General features: G+C 43.2%; 1 protein-coding gene across 2 annotated transcripts in view; it reads right to left on the minus strand.

Annotated features, from left to right (window-relative positions):
• Positions 1–17797, minus strand: part of PTPRQ (protein tyrosine phosphatase receptor type Q) — a 450263-nt gene that overhangs the window by 381159 nt on the left and 51307 nt on the right. For both annotated transcript variants that reach the window (XM_073620248.1, XM_073620247.1), the window contains exon 3: positions 13554–13623. In XM_073620248.1, the coding sequence (XP_073476349.1) occupies positions 13554–13623 (70 nt within the window). The remainder of the gene's footprint in view (positions 1–13553; positions 13624–17797) is intronic.

Genomic DNA, 17797 nt, shown 5'->3' on the forward strand with positions numbered 1-17797 from the left:
GGGTTTTGAACTGTCCTGGCATTTTATGCACAACATTTAGAAGCTTATGTCACACATCACCCACTCTTCTAACCACTTGAAGACAAAGCCCTTTCTGACACTTATTGTTTACATGAAAAAGTTTTTTTTTTTTGCAAAAAAATTACTTTGAACCCCCAAACATTATATATTTTTTTAAAGCAAATGCCCTACAGATTAAAATGGTGGGTGTTTCATTTTTTTTTTTTCACACAGTAATTGCGCAGCGATTTTTCAAACGCATTTTTTGGGGAAAAAACACACTTTTTTTAATTTTAATGCACTAAAACACGCTATATTGCCCAAATGTTTGATGAAATAAAAAAGATGATCTTAGGCCGAGTACATGGATACCAAACATGACATGCTTTAAAATTGCGCACAAACGTGCAGTGGCAACAAAATAAATACATGTTTAAAAGCCTTCAAAAGCCTTTACAGGTTACCACTTTAGATTTACAGAGGAGGTCTACTGGAAAAATTACTGCACTCGATCTGGCCTTCGCGGTGATACCTCACATGCATGGTGCAATTGCTGTTTATGTTTGACGACAGACCGCCGCTTGCGTTCGCCTTAGCGCGAGAGCAGGGGGCGACAGGGGTGTTTTTTTTTTTTGTTTTTTTTTTCTTTATTATTTTTTTGCTTTTTTAATCTTACTTTTAAACTGTTCCTTTCATATTTTTTTTTTTAATCATTTTTATTGTTATCTCGGGGAATGTAAATATCCCCTATGATAGCAATAGGTAGTGACAGGTACTCTTTTTTGAAAAAATTGTGGTCTATTAGACCCTAGATCTCTCCTCTGCCCTCAAAGCATCTGACCACACCAAGATCGGTGTGATAAAATGCTTCCCCAATTTCCCAATGGCGCTATTTACATCCGGCGAAATCTAAGTCATGAAATACTCGTAGCTTCCGGTTTCTTAGGCCATAGAGATGTTTGGAGCCACTCTGGTCTCTGATCAGCTCTATGGTCAGCTGGCTGAATCACCGGCTGCATTCTCAGGTTCCCTGTTGAGACAGGAGAGCCAGAGAAAAACACGGAAGACGGTGGGGGGGGGGGGCATTCCCTCCCACGGCTTGTAAAAGCAGTCTAGAGGCTAATTAGCCGCTAGGATTGCTTTTACATGAAAGCCGACCGCTGGCTGAAAAGAATGATACCAAGATGATACCTAAACCTGCAGGCATCATTCTGGTATAACCACTCAAAGTCGTGAATGGCGTACCTGAAGACAAAAAAATGGTTAACAATGGTTAACAATAAAGCACAGTAAAGTGTAAATAATTACACACCTGAAAAACAAACATGATAAAACATAATAACAATAACAATAACAATAAAACATTGCAGAATAGAATACAGTAAAAAAGAGCAGAACAATAGAGAGAGAGAATAGAGAGAGAGAGAGAACAATAAAACAACAACTATTTTTTTTTATTTCATATTTTTTTTTTTTTTTACACTTTTTTTGTAACTAACTTTTATAACGGTAACCGGTTCCAGGTTCGGGTCTCTCAAAATGCGATGGCATCTTGGGAGACCCTGTGAAAGTGTGCCTAGTCTGTGCAATGCTGTACCCTACGCTAATACTCAACTAGTGAATGGTAGCGTTCAAAACATTCACCAATGCAAGACCAGGATTGTCAGGACAGGAGGGACAATAATAGCGGGTGTCACGCCTATATCCGCGCTCTTACTGCAGACACAACATCTTTTTTGGGGGGTTCGTTGGGTAGGGGTACTCGGGAGGACATAAAAATGCCTCTCATGCAGCCGACTGCATTTGGTTGGGGATGTGAATGGGGGAAGTACGGGCGCTGCAGAAGCGGTGGGTTCCCAATTAGGATTGGCGAATGCAGCAGGAAGGGCACTATGGGCACGATGGGCCTGTGTTTGTCTTTTTGGTGGCAGCGGGACACTACTTGTGCTTGCCACCTCACCAGCTTCAACTGCACTTATGGGACTCGCCACGTCACCACGTGTTACTGCAGTGCTGGTTTGACTACGACCGGGGTGTACTAGGCCACTGGCGCTTGCCAGTTCACCAAAACGCTACCAAAAAACGTTAGCGATCGCAGGGATCAGGCCTGACTCTGCGAACGCTGCAGTTATGCGTTTAGTGTTTTGTAAGTGTCAGTGATCGATCGATACTGCACTTGGGTGGGCTGTGCCGGGCGGAGGGGCAAAACGCAGGTGCTAGCAGGTATCTGGGCTGATCCCGCTAACACTGCGTTTTTGGGAACCCTAAACTGCTGGTGACGCTAGTATAGATCTGATCGGATCAGATATTGATGCGATCAGATACTATACCACTAAGGGAGGTGTACGGTGCGTGCGTGGGTGTTAGCGGTACTGGCGCTAATCTGACGCTGCCTGGGGCTGGTGCTTGCCAGTTCACCAAAACGCTACAAAAAAAACTGTTAGCGATCGCAGGGATCAGGCCTGACTCTGCGAACGCTGCAGTTATGCGTTTAGTGTTTTGTAAGTGTCAGTGATCGATCGATACTGCACTTGGGTGGGCTGGGCTGGGCCGGGCGGAGGGGCAAAACGCAGGTGCTAGCAGGTATCTGGGCTGATTCCGCTAACACTGCGTTTTTGGGAACCCTAAACTGCTGGGGACGCTAGTATAGATCTGATCGGATCAGATATTGATCCGTTCAGATACTATACCACTAAGGGAGGCGTATGCTGCGTGCATGGGTGTTAGCGGTACTGGCGCTAACCTGACGCCTGGGGCTGGTGCTTGCCAGTTCACCAAAATGCTACCAAAAAAACTGTTAGCGATCGCAGGGATCAGGCCTGACTCTGCGAACGCTGCAGTTATGCGTTTAGTGTTTTGTAAGTGACAGTGATCGATCGATACTGCACTTGGGTGGGCTGGGCGGAGGCACAAAACGCAGGTGCTAGCAGGTATCTGGGCTGATCCCGCTAACACTGCGTTTTTGGGAACCCTAAACTGCTGGGGACGCTAGTATAGATCTGATCGGATCAGATATTGATCCGATCAGATACTATACCACTAAGGGAGGCGTATGCTGCATGCGTGGGTGTTAGCGGTACTGGCACTAATCTGACGCTGCCTGGGGCGACGCATATCACCGCCGGGCGATCAGGGGGCTAAACCTTTATTCGGTAATAAACGGCGGGTGCCCTGACACTATAAAAAATAAACGAACTAACCAGCGTCATCCGTAACGGTTATACAGTGATCAGTGGTGAAAGGGTTAACTAGGGGGCAATCAAGGGGTTAAAACATTTATTAGGTAGTATATGGGGGTCCCTGACGCTATAAAACGCTGACGGCGAACCTAAATATTTACCTCACTAACTAGCGTCACCAGCGACACTAATACAGCGATCAGAAAAATGATCGCTTAGTGACACTGGTGACAGGGGGTGATCAAGGGGTTAAAACTTTATTAGGGGGGGTTAGGGGGGTACCCTAGACCTAAAGGGGGGTAATACTCACTGTCCCAACACTGTAACTGTCACAAACTGACACTATGCAGTAATCAGAAAAAAAAAAAAAAAAAAAAAAAAAAAACTGCTGGTGTCAGTTTGTGACAGGGGGGGGGGGTGATTGGGGGGGGATCGGGGGGGGGATCGGGGTGTTTTGTGTGCCTGGCATGTTCTACTGTGTGTGTGTGTGTTGTGCACTCACATAGATGTCTTCTCTCCTCGGGCCGGAACGGAAAATACCGACCCGAGGGGAGATGACATCACTTCCTTTGCTGCTGTTTAGCATACAGCAGCAAAGGAGTGTTCTCATTGGCCGGCGGCGATCGCGAGGGGGGGGCCACGAACGGATGGTCTCCCCCTCATCACGGATCGCCGCTGGACAAAAGACGACCGCCTCGGGCACCGGGGGGGGGTCCGATCGGACCCCCCACCCGCGGAAGGCAAATCACGTACATGTACGTGATTTTGCCTGTCCGTGCCACTTTGCCGACGTACATCGGCGTGAGGCGGTCGTCAAGTGGTTAAGCATCATTAAAATCACTGCTCCTGGAAAACGGCAGTTTTTAAAACTTTCTTTTGCATTGACGGTGTTCGAATGTTCGCGCAAACTTTCGGTCTGTTCGCATGTTCTGGATGCGAACTGAACCGGGGGGGTGTTCGGCCCATCCCTAACCCTGGATAAAGAATTTCTCTCAAAATGTGAAACTTCACCTCACATCTACTTCCATTGTCAGATGCTTTTCTGACACTGTGAGGAAAAAACAAGGAGAAATAGCGACTAAAATTACCTGTAAGCCCATGTTGCAATCATCTTAGCTGAGACCTTCTATATACACTATATTGTCAAAAGTATTGTGACGCCTGCCTTTACACGCACATGAACTTTAATGGCATCCCAGTTCATAGGGTTCAATATTGAGTTGGCCCACCCTTTGCAGCTATAACAGCTTCAACTCTTCTGGGAAGGCTTTCCACAAGGTTTAGGAGTGTGTCTACGGGAAAGTTTGACCATTCTTCCAGAAGCGCATTTCTGAGGTCAGGCACTGATAATGGACGAGAAGACCTGGCTCGCAGTCTCTGCTCTAATTCATCCCAAAGGTGTTCTATCGGGTTGAGGTCAGCACTCTGTGCAGGCCAATCCATTTCCTCCACCCCAAACTCGCTCATCCATGTCCTTATGGGCCTTGCTTTGTGCACTAGTGCGCAGCCCGCTAGCCCCACCAATTGCCCACCGCTGTTATTGTGCCAACGTATATCGGAGTGCAGTGGTCGTCAAGTGGTTAATGAAGATGAGAATTTTGACATTTCATCAATTGCCACATCAAAAATGTTATAGCCTGCGCATCCAGCTTTGTGCGCATCCACACAGTACGAAAATCAGAAGGGAAAAGTCTGAAGATGAGCTGTCTGCGGATGTTCGGATCGTTAGTACAGTGCATTCGACAGACAGTTTTACATATCTGCAGTGCAGTGGCAGTGCGATTTCAGTGTGAATTTGAAAACAGTCCTGTGCTTTTTCTAAAGCCTGCGATGTGGTTCAGATGCGAATTCCAGGCTCATTGCCTTCTATGGTAACGCATCTGAATCACACATGTCATCAGTTTTGAACACAAATACAAAGGAGAAAAAAACAGAGTGCCCCCCCCAATCCATACCAGGCCCTTTGGGTCTATTATGAATCTTGAGGGAAACCCCCGCATCAAATTTTTATTTTTAAATGGCGTGGGGTCCCCCCCAAAATCAATACCAGACACTTATCCAAGCATGCGTGGCTTCCTGCACCGCACAGTAGGATGCTGTAGCTAGGCTTGGAGGCTTGGAGAAACATCTTACATTGCCCATCGGGTCCTGGAGTTTATCCAGCTACACAGGCCAGGAGAGGAGGCAAATTTGTTGGTGTCCATGGGAGAAGCTTCCTCTGTTTGTGAGTGCAATAATTTCTACTTTGATTTTAATCAATAAAAATGGTATTATACTAGGGCAGCTGTGCGCTCTCCTTCTCTTTATATGTTTCAGAATCAGTCCGCCACCCAGTGGATTTTTGAGAGAGCTGCAACACCTAGATCAAGAGAATTTTTACACAGACTGTTATACATTCAGGAGGTGTTGGTGGCTTTTGCGCTTATTGGTTTTGTATGTATGGACCTTATCTGAGCATGCAGCCTGGCAAGGCAGGAAAGGGGAGAGGACAAGCTAGCAGCCCCCCTCCTGAACCATACCAGGCCATATGTCCTCAACATTGGGGGGGTGCTTTGGGGCAGGGGCCCCCACCCCAAAGCACCTTGTGAACATGTTGATGGGGACAAGGGCTTCTTCCCCATGACCCTGGCCGGTGGTTCTGGGGGCCTGCGGGCAGGGGGCTTTTTGGAATCTAGAAGCCCCCTTCATCAAGGGGGCCCCCAGAACCTGCACCCCATGTGAATGAGTTGGGGTACATTGTACCCCAACTCATTCACCAAAAAAAGTGTCAAAAATAAATTAAAATACAGAGACAGAGATGTCCCCCAGTGTAGGTATCAATCACCATGAATGCCGCCAGCGACCTGGAAAAAAATAGCCCTGCACCTATTGCTGGCTCCTGCCATCTGCCCACTCCGTCATCTGACAGTTCTTAAATAGCTAAGGGACGGGGCCCCCTGGTGACTTCACCGGGAGACCCCACCCCTGTGACGTCATCGATCTAGCATGCACCAGTTGATGACATCACAAGGGACGGGGCCACTAGGTGACATTGCTGAGTGGCCCCACCCCTTAGCTTTTTAAGAACTGTCAGAAGGCAGAGCAGGCAGATGGCAGGAGAGGGCAGATGGCAGGAGCGGGCAGATGGCGCGGGGCCAGCAACGGGTGCAGAGCTATTTTTTTTTCAGGTCATCGGTGTTGGCGTTCATCGCAATTGGCACTGGATCAACACCGGGGGTCATTGTTTTTTTTTTTTTAATAGAGGAATTGTCAAAAACTGTCTATGTGTTTTATTTGTTTTTGACACTTTTTTGGGAGAATGAGTAGGGGTACAATGTACCCCATACTCATTCACATGGGAGGGCTGGAATCAGGGGGCATGTTAAAGGGGGTTCCAGATTCTGATAAGCCCCCTGCCCACAGACCCCCACAACCACCAGCCAGGGGACAAGGTGCTTTGGTGTCCCCCTGCTCCAAAGCACCCCCCCATGTTGAGGGCATGTGGCCTGGTATGGTTCAGGAGGGGGGGTACCAATCACTCATCCACCCCCTTCCTGGTCTGCCAGGCTGCATGCTGGGAAAAGGGTCTTGTGTGGATTTTGGAGGGAACCCCATGCCATTTATTTAAATTTTGGAGTGGGGGGCTCCCCTCAAAATCCATACTAGATCTAAGGGTCTGGTGTGGATTTGGGGGGCATGCCTTTTTTTTTACATTTTGGCATGGAGTTCCCCTTAAAATCCATACCAGACCCAGAGGGCCGGGTATGGATTAGGGGGACCCCCATGCCATTTCTTTTACAATTTTTTATTTGCCGGCAATGTTTTTTCTTTACATTGAATGACTCATCTGTTGTTAAGGATGCAGCAGTGGATCTTTTTTTTACATTTTGGCATGGAGTTCCCCTTAAAATCCATACCAGACCCAGAGGGCCGGGTATGGATTAGGGGGACCCCCAATGCCATTTCTTTCACAATATTTTATTTGCCGGCAATGTTTTTTCTTTACATTGAATGACTCATCTGGTGTTAAGGATGCAGCAGTGGATCTTTCCCAGCCTGCTCCTTAACAACCAGCTATTGTTAAAGAACATTTGCTTCTTTTTTTGTTTACAAACTTTTTTTATTGAGGTTAAATTGTGGTACAATAAGAGGTTTCAAGTACAGAAATATTAACATATAAAGGTCATTCAGTTATATAATTATTGAAAAATAGACAAGTAGAAAATATATTGATACAATCTATCAAGGGTTTTGTACAAATAAATGCCTGTACAATAGTGTAAAGAATATACATGATGAAAAAAATAAATAAATAAATATAGAAATATAAATTTGAACTAACATCTCTTTGCAATTGTTTGCATTTCTGAACAATACATCTCCATGTTAGAACCAAGAGTCCCATTTTTTATTTTAAAATTGTACAGAGTTGTATAATAAGTGAAAGATTTTTCCCATCTGGTTAATGGAACTAATTCTTGTTTTTAAATGATTTATCGGAATTGAGGGAGATTTCCAGTGATAGGCTATAAGCCAATGAATTGCTACACATGTCGTGTGAACCAGTCTCATATGAGGTATAGACAGTCCTTTGAATTTAGTGAATAATAAACAGTTATGAAGTGTGAGATTTATTTGAGAACCTGATATCGATGTTGCAAAATTACTTAATTGATTCCATATTTGTGAGACTTTATCACATTCCCGGGATATGTGGGAGAATGAACCAAGTAAGTTACAACCTCTAAGCACGTTTGGGGTACCATAGGGAAAATTGTGTGTAGTTTAGTAGGTGTATAGTACCACCTACCCTGTTTCCCCAAAAATAAGACCTAGCGTGATTGTCGGTGATGGCTGCAATATAAGCCCTACCCCCCAAATAAGCCCTAGTTAAAGTCCTTGTAGGTCTTATTTTCAGGGTAGGGCTTATTTTCGGGGAAACAGGGTAGGGCTTATTTGGGGGGTAGGGTTTATATTGCAGCCATCACTGACAATCACGCTAGGTCTTATTTTTGGGGAAACAGGGTAGTAAATAGTTTGGTGACCATCTCCCTAATTGTAATGAATCTGGTGCATTTGTGAAGATTTTCAATACAGGAATCACATTCTTCTGTAGAGAGTGATGTATTACATACGGACTCCCATTTCTGCATGTATGGTAATTTCTTTTAAGAGTTTATGTTTACCATGTGATGATATATATTTGAGATCAGACCTTGTCCTCTAGGGGATTTCTGACAGATTTTTTTGTAAAATGAAGGAGGGTCTGTATTTGAGGTTTGGAAGTGTGAGTTAAAAAACTGCCTAATCTGTAGAAATGTACAGTGTTCATTCTTGGGCATTTGGTACTTCCTTCGTATAGAGGAGAAAAAAGTGAAGTTAGAATTTTCTATAAACTTACTAAGATCGGTTAAATTATTATTAATCCGTCATGAGAAAGCTGTGGATCTGTGCTCCTGTAATGGGAATTTAGGATCACCTATAAAGGAGGCTTGTGGGGAGGATGGATGAGGACATATGAATTTTTTGTTGTAAAGTTTCCACATTTGGTATGATTGTTGTACCATCTGGTTTCTTGTTGCTATGGTATGTGGTAGAATATTTTTACTCCACAGAAGACTTGATAATGATAAGGGGAGAATTGAATCACTCTCAAACCTAACCCATGGGATGTTTGGTTTTGTTACATGCCATTGGGCCAAATATGACCAACGGGCTGCCAGATAATACAACCATAGATCTGGTAATCTCAAACCCCCTCTGTTTTGTTGTTTATATAGTGCCAATTTGGAAAAACGAGGGTGAGAGTCTGCCCATACAAATTTGTTAATTATCGATTGAAAAATTGTTATTACTGATTTATTAATTCTAATAGGGAGTGCTCTGTATAGATACAATAATTTGGATAGTATAGGCATTTTTATGGCGGTAATCCTACCCAAAAAGGAAATGTGATAGGACTTCAATAGTTTGATCAAACCTATTAGTTTTTGTATTAATGGGGGGTAATTCTTGGCAAATCAGGTTCTTAATGTCCGGAGTTAGGTAAATACCCAGATATGAGAGAGATTCAGTTGACCATATGCAAGGGAAAGAGTTACGAAGTGAATTAAATTGTTCAGGGGATACATTAATTGGCATTACTGTGGATTTAGAAAGATTCACTGTTAATCCTGGAATTTGAGCTAAAGACTGTAAGGTTTGCAGGTTAGGTAAAGCAATATTAGGTTGTGTGAGAAACAGTAGCATGTCATCTGCATACATGCTTACCTGCAACATAGCCTTTGATATCAGGGTGCGTTAGAATAGCTATGGCTAGTGCAAATAAGAGAGGGGAGAGGGGACAGCCCTGTCTTGTCCCTCTACCCAGTTTAATAAATTCAGAGTTGCAAACTGGTATTCTTATTCTTGTGAAAGAGTTATTGTATAAAGCATGACAGGCTTGTAGGAACTCACCTTGAAAGCCATATCTGTGTAGTATAACATCAAGACATTTCCAGGAGACGCTGTCAAAAGCTTTATTGATGCCCAAACTTAAAAACAGTACAGCTCATGATTTGAGATTTGCGTCCTGAATAACATTTGTCGCTAGACAAATGTCATCCGTTATCTGTCTGCCCGGGATAAATCCTAATTGATATGGGGAAATCAGTGAGGGAATTATTGCAGAAAGTCTGCTTGCTAGAAGTCTGCTGAACATTTTGAGATCATTATTTATTACTGAAATCGGTCTGTAATTTTGGGGTAAGGTATAGTATTTTCCTGGTTTAGGGATTAATTACATATTTGCAAGGAGCATTTCTTCTGGGAGGGGATCACCTTTCAAAATACTATTATAGAATGAAGTTCATTTTGGGATCAGGATATGAGCGAATTGCTTAGAGTAAAGGGAGGAAAAGCCATCCGGGCCAGGGGCTGAATTTTTTTTTTGAGTGATTTTAGAATTTCTCTAAGTTCCTCATCTGAGCAAGGGGCATTTAAATTGTCAAGTTGTGTTTATTGTTGGAAAAGGGATTTTTTCCAGCCACATTTGAGCTAAGGAAGGAACATTAGGGGCTGATAGAAGATCTGAATAAAATTTTTGGAAAATGGATATTATTTCTTGTGGGTGGGTGATTAATTGATTAGAGTTATTCTTTAGTTTATATACATGTGTTGGGCTAATTGATTGATTACATTTTCGAGCAAACATGGTCGAATAAGAGATGCTAGAAAGGAGAAACTTCGATTTAGACCAGCAAAGCAATTTTTCCGTCTTAAAAGAAAGCAGAGAATTTAATTCTGTGCATTTTTTGGGAAATTGTGTCGAAGACTAAGGGGTCATGTGTACTGGCATAGGTTTTATAAATTGTTTGTAAATCTTTGCTTAGGGACAGGATTTTTTCCCAATTTCTCTATTTTTATTTGCAGCTATTTTGATAAGAGTTTAATGAAGAATGAAGAATATTCTTCTATAGCTAAGGCTAATTCTTGTTGTTGGAGGGGATCTGTTAATAAGGATTCATTGAGTCTCCAAGAATAAGGAGTTGAGGAAAGACCTATAAATTGGGTGTTTAAAATGAAAATGAAAATATGGTGGTCAGACCATGAGCAAAGAAATATTGAGGCGTCTCTTGTATTGGCCAGCATGATTGGTGTACAGAAAATATAGTCGAGGTGTAAGTCATGAGGGTGTGAATAAAAAGTGTATTCACATGCACCGATATTCAGTGCTCTCCATGACTCTGTAAGCTGTAAAGAATTCAAATGTGCACATGTTGTTTTATAAAAAGTTTTAGAATACATATTTTGTTTGCTGCGATCCAGGTTTGGTTGAGCAACAGTATTAAAGTCTCCATCCAATATTATACAGTCTGTGGTGAATGATATTTTTGCGGGGTATCAAAAAATTGGGTGAAGAATGTTAATCGAGCATCACTGGGAGCATATACGTTTGCAATTGTAATTTCTCTACCTGATAAATAACTTTTAATGATGATATAATGACTGTCTGGATCCTTGTATAGCTGCTGAAAATTTGCTTCTGAGCCGTATCTAAATCGCAGCTGAACACCTGAACAGCTGTTTTGGAAATTTGCAGTGAAAACTGAGGAAAATTCTCACTGGACAAGTGTGAACCTAGCCTTACAGGAGACTTCCTGAGGGTGTGACATGGCACTACAATATGCTGAATTTATGCAGCAGTCAAGGAGAGCAACAGAGGTACAATTCAATCAAGACCATATTATATCAAGTTTTATATACACTGCCTAGCTATTCTGGGTAGTATCGTAATTTGCATTTCTGAAATAATAGCAATGTAACTAAAGTAAGCTCTTTTGCACTTGTCTTTTCTTTTCTGTTTCCCAGTTTAATTTTTTTTTTTTTGTCAAAGCTTAATTGAACAAGCTGAAGTTAGAAGCTGATTGGCTACCATGCACAGCTGCACCAGATTTTGCACTCTCTAGTTTTAGTAAATCAACCCCAAAGTTTAAAATGAATCCCTTAACTCAGAAAGGTCCTCCTCCCCTCTTAAAGACTAAAGAATACAATGCTTATGAAGACTCCTGGGATATATAACATCATTTCGACCTTGGCCATAAACCAGGAAGCAACTGAAGACATTTTTAAAAAGTTTAAAGCAAATAAATATAACATACCTTCCTATCTATTTACTAATGCAAGCAGCATAATGATTAAAATAGTTCATTTTGATTGAGTTTAGTTCTGCTTTAAGTAAGTTGTGCATAACTGTATTAAAATAAAACAAAGCTTGGATTTCAGCTTCCATTGTCCTCACCAGTGGTCATTGTTACACAGGTAATGACCAAACAAGCAAAGTTGTGAATTAAAACTTTGAAAAATGAGTTTTCTCCCCAAGGTTGAAAATTTACACCAGGGGTGCCCAACCTTTTGAAGAGTGAGGGCCACTTAAGTGACTTGGAAACCGGATGCAGGACACAATGAGCGGAGCGGGCTGATGGCAGGTCCGTGACTACTCTGCATATGCAGAGAGGACATGGACACAGCCCGCTCTACTCTATAGGCCCTCCGATCCAATCTGCCCAGATGGAAGAGGACAGATCCCCTTCTGTTTTTTTAAGAAGATTGGATTAGAGGTAAGCGGGTGCAAACGGACACAAAGTTCATTTACATCTGCCACTCCATAGAGGTGAATGAAGGGTCCAATTGGGTCCGCCTGAAAAACGAACCCAATCTGACTAATAATGTGAAAGGGGCCTAAGGCTGCTTTCACACTGACGTGCTGCGGTTTACCTGCAACAGGTGCAGCACAGTGCGCCTGTGGCTTTCCTGCAGGTTAGCTGCACTTTGCCATAGACTTCTATTATATTCTGCAGTTGATGTGCACTTTCTGAAAGCGCACCAACATTTAGGAGTTTTGGTGCACTTTCAGAAAGCGTGCCAAACCTGCAGGTAATAACAGAAGTCCAAAGCTCTGTGCAGGTAACCACGGTGCAACTGCGGGTCTGTTTGAAAGCAGCCCAGTAACCACTGCAGAGGAGATATGCCCATGCATACACTGTGATTTTAGAATATAAACTGACCGTTAAGAAAAATCTTCCATTCAGGAATGTCCCTTGCTATAGGTATTACCGGCTGTTGCTGTCCCAGGCCGAGTGCAATTGGTATCACTTCACCTGTGACAGGAGCCAATGCTATACAGGAAGCATTGGCTTATGTGGTTCTGCTCCCTCCACAGCCATGCTTTGTTTAGTGCCAGCTCCATTCAAAACACTAATACTCTGTGATGGCGGATCTGGGCTTGCCTAAACACCATCCCAGAACAGGGGGTCGCAGGCCACATCAGAGGCCCAGCAGGTCAGTGGTTGGGCACCCCTGATTTACACTCTGTGACAAAGCAAGTAGGTAAGTAACTAACAGGCAACTGAAAGCAGAGCCACAGTTATTTAGAGAATTCACGAGGAGCCTGTTGGTTTACCCATCTTTTAAGTATGCTTTCTACTTGAGCTGTTATCGTTAGGTCGTTTGACAATCCTAAATGCATCTAGACGCGTTTACACACATTTACAAGCTCCAAGCATTTTTTCTGCCAAATCGCTCCAGCCAGAAGGAAAGGTATCTAGGAGAGATGGGTAAATGCCCCGTGTGAATGAGGCCCAAAAACAACCTGATGGAATTACATTTATTGACCTTGAACACTTTGGCATTTCCCAGGAACATATCAGAGTATGGCCAAGCAAAACAGAACCTTGTCAGGTCTATTCAGCTATTTGCCATTATAAGTTTAGGTTAATAAGCATATCTAATATAATAGATGGTTATCCCATGTGATCTAATTGCCATATGCTATAATTACACTCTAGTCAGCTGTTAACTCTTGCACACAAAATAGTGAGAAAATCTGTTTTTAAATAGTAAAATTTATAATCTTACCGCTCTCTGCCGTGTTAAACAGAAAGGAATCACTGTATGATCCAATTCCTGCACTGTTTTCAGCAGCCACCTGGAACAAATCAAGAATAAAAGTGGGAATTAAGTCTCTTTAAACCCAGCTGTTCAAAATTTACATAGAACATGAAACAAAATGAACTGGCAAATAATAAAATAGCTTTCATATGAGAAATACATGCCTTCAATTTCTCTCCCTGTCAATATTTAATATTTAAATAATTTACTTGCTAGGGTACTTGCTTGGTGCAGAGATGAGGGACACAAACCCTGGATAGTGATTGAACAATCATGTACGGAGATTCCTCTTCGATGTCTGCCATGGCTACAACTTAAAACTCTTGGAACTTTAAGACATCACCCCTTGACAGGGGCAACTTTAAAAGTAATCCAACAGAGCCACTTTTTCTCAAGATTTGACGGGGAAATCACTCGGCTCCATCCTGTGTTGGGAAATCCACTATTTCCCTCTGGCTACACAGACAGCCGTTTTAAGCAAATTATGCGCCATGGCAGATTTCGATTAGGGGATTTTCTTGAAGCATCAAGCTTGAAGACAAGGTCGGAAATGCAATCGCTGTTCTGTCCGCCACTGGATCCATGGCGGATGCAACAGCTTACACATTTCCTAACCTCCCTTAATAGGGGGGAAAGATCAGAACGCTTAAATACACCATTAGAAAATGTATGCCTTTTGGAAGAACCTTTTGCACATGGAGTATCGGAGGTATATAAAATATTAATAGATCCCCCTGAAGACTTTGTCCCAAGATTTCTTTCAAAATGGGAAAGAGATCTGGACATTACACTCTCCAAAGAGCAAAAGAGCTATATTTTACACTTTGCTCATTACTCCTCAACTGCCAGCAAATACCAAGAGTTATGCTACAAAATTCTTACAAGGTGGTATAAAGTTCCATCATTACTACAAAAAATGTATCCAGAGTGGACAAATAAATGCTGGCGATGTGGAGAATCAGAGGGCAATATGCTCCACATGTCGAAAGTTAGTAGATTTCTGGTCTAAAGTACGAGCTACTGTAAGACAATTAACAGAGTATGACCCGGGGTCCGACCCAGCAAGATATCTTCTTCATCTTTCGGACCTCTCAAAGTGTACATATCAGAATTCTCTGGTGGCCCATCTTTTGAATGCGGCAAAGGCCTGTATCCCGGCCGTTTGGAAGCAAGAATCACCCCCCTGGATCTCACTATGGTTAAAAAAAGTAGCAGATATATACGCCATGGAAAAAGGCATTGCGATTACACAGGGTAAGGTGGAGAAATTCAATAAAAAATGGAATTCATGGTCTCTTCTGGTCTGCACCAGGGAGTACGGATATGCGCTCGGAGAGCAGGATGGGTCATTATGAGGGGGGGGGGGAGAGAGCGAGAGAACCTAAATAATGCCATAGGGACATTTTTGTATTTGGGTTTTTTTTTTTTTCTTTTTCTGTCTTTTTTGATAATAAGTCATATGTGTCTACTAAAAACTGAATCACAATGTGCTAAGTTATACTTGGAAGCAGCAATAACGATATTTGTTTTATATGTATATATATATATGAAAACATATTTTTTTTCTTTTTCTGAGTTTGAAAAAATAAAATATAGAATTAAAAAAAAAAAAATATTTAAATAATTTCTGTAACAGCCACACCAAATATATATTTTCTAGTAGAACTTTGGCCAGGATATGGTAAAACATTATTGACATATTCTTAACAAACACTAAATAAGCTCTAAAAAACCCATAAAGTGGTTGTAAAGTCAGGTTTTTTATCTTAACCATCTCCCACCTGCGCTATAGCCAAATGATGGCTACAGCATGGACATTAATTGCCGGGGGGCCGCCAATAGACGTCCTCCCGAGCATGCACTGCGTGCGTGTCCCTGCGAGAGCCCGCACGGCACACTCGCGAGTCTATGAGACTTGGCTGATCACAGATCAAAGTAAGGGGCCGATCCCGGCCCCTTACCATGTGACCAGCTGTCATCCAATGATAGTTGATCACATGATGTAAACAGAAGATCGGTAATCTTTTTTTTTCCCTCACGCTGACAGCGCGAGAGGGGAAAAAAAATCTGATCATCGGCTTCTGTTAGAAGGACATCGTTCACTCACACAGAGAGCTGCCGCTGCCTTATTTGTGCCCACCAATGCCACCTGCCAGTTCCCACCAGTGCCACCTATCAGTGCCCACCAGTGCCACCTACCAGTGCAAAATGTAGGTGACACTGTGGGCACTGGTAGGTGACACTGGTGGGTACTGATAGGTGGCACTGGTGAGAACTGGCAGGTGGCATTGGTGGGCACAAATAAGGCAGCGGCGGCTCTCTGTGTGAGTGACCAATGCCCTTCTAACAGAAGCCGATGAGCAGATTTTTTTTCCCCTCTCGCGCTGTCAACGTGAGGGAAAAAAAAAGATTACCGATCTTCTGTTTACATCATGTGATCAACTATCATTGGATGACAGCTGGTCACATGGTAAGGGGCCGGGATATGAGCAGATATTTTTTTCCCCTCGCGCTGTCAGCGTGAGGGAAAAAAAAAGATTACCAATCTTCTGTTTACATCACGTTATCAGCTGTCATTGGATGACAGCTGATCACTTGGTAAGGGACTGGGATCGGCCCCTTACTCTGATCAATGCCCATCAGTGCCACCAATCAGTGCTGCCTATCAGTGCCTATCAGTGCCCATCAGTGCCACTCTTCAGTGCCCATCAGTGCCACCGATCAATGCCACCTATCAGTGCCCTTCAGTGCAGCCCATCAGTGCCAACCATCAGTGCCCATCAGTGCCACCCATCAATGCCACCTCTCAGTGCCCATCAATCCCACCTTTTCCGTGCCCATCAGTGCAGCCTATCAGTGCACATCATTGAAGGAGAAAAATTAACTGTTTTAACGTTGAAATCGTTTTTTGTTTTTTTTGTTTTTTTTTTAATTTTCTGGCTTTTTTCATTTTTTAGCAAAAAATAAAGAACCCAGCAGTGATTAAATACCACCAAAAAAAGCTCTATTTGTGTGAAAAAAATGATAAAAATTTCATTTGGGTGCCCGCACAATTGTCATTCAAAGTGTGACAGTGCTGAAAGCTGAAAATTGGCCTGGGCAGGAAGGGGGTTTAAGTGCCAAGTAGGCAAGTGGTTAATACATTCTATGCATTCTATGCATTAAGATAAAAAACCTTCTGTACACAGAAGCCACCCCAGCACCCCCTAATACTTACCTGAACCCCCTCTCTCTCCAGCGATGTCCCCGAGTTCCTCGGCCATCCTGGCCTCTCCTTCTGATTGGCTGAGACACAGCAGCGGCGTCATTGGCACCCATTGCTGTCAATGCTGTCAATCAAAGTCAGTTAGCCAATCAGGAGGGAGAGGGGCTGGAGCCGAACCGGGGCTCCGTGTCTGAATGGACACGGGGAGCTGTGCCCCCATAGCAAGATGCTTGCTGTGGGGGCACTCGACAGGAGGGAGGGGCCAGGAGAGCCGAAGATGGACCTGAGAAGTGGAGGATCTGGGCTGCTCTGTGCAAATCCACTGCAACATAGCAGGTAAGTATACCATGTTTGTTATTTTTAGAGAAAAAAAACAAGAACTTACAATCACTCTAACTGACCTATACAGCTGCAGATGTTCCGTCAGAATCAGGTAACGAAAGTGACGTTCCGTCATCTGCGCATGCGTTCCACCGCTACCAGGTTTGCTCATCTGACAGAACACCTGCAGTCAGAAGAAGCGGCAGTGGACATCTTACTACACCCAGCTACATCTTGAATTTCAGAGTAATTTTAGCAATAAAGTGAGTGAACATAAATAAATATAGTATATTAACATCTGTGATTCTGTTTGGATGTTACATTTTGAAAGAAGCTGGACGCCAGCAGTAGGAAGGTGGCGGAGGCCATGTTGGTACACTCCGCACTGCTCAGCGCTAAACTTTTAGGCTTTCAAAATTGAGCTTCCAAACAGCATCGCAAATGTCAATAGACTATATTTATTTATAGACGCTCACTTTATTGCAAAAATTACTGTGATATTCAAGACGTAGCTCGGTGTACTAAGATGTCCACTGCCTTTTTCTGACTGCAGGTGATCTGTCAGATGAGCAAACCTGATAGTGGTGGACGCATGCGCAGCTGACGTAACGTCACCTCTGGTACCTAAACGGGTCGCCGATTCTGAGGGGAACACAGGCACTGTGCTGTGGAGTAATTCATGTTC

Source organism: Aquarana catesbeiana, linkage group LG03, assembly GCF_042186555.1.
Source record: "Aquarana catesbeiana isolate 2022-GZ linkage group LG03, ASM4218655v1, whole genome shotgun sequence".
Classification (NCBI taxonomy): Eukaryota; Metazoa; Chordata; class Amphibia; order Anura; family Ranidae; genus Aquarana; species Aquarana catesbeiana.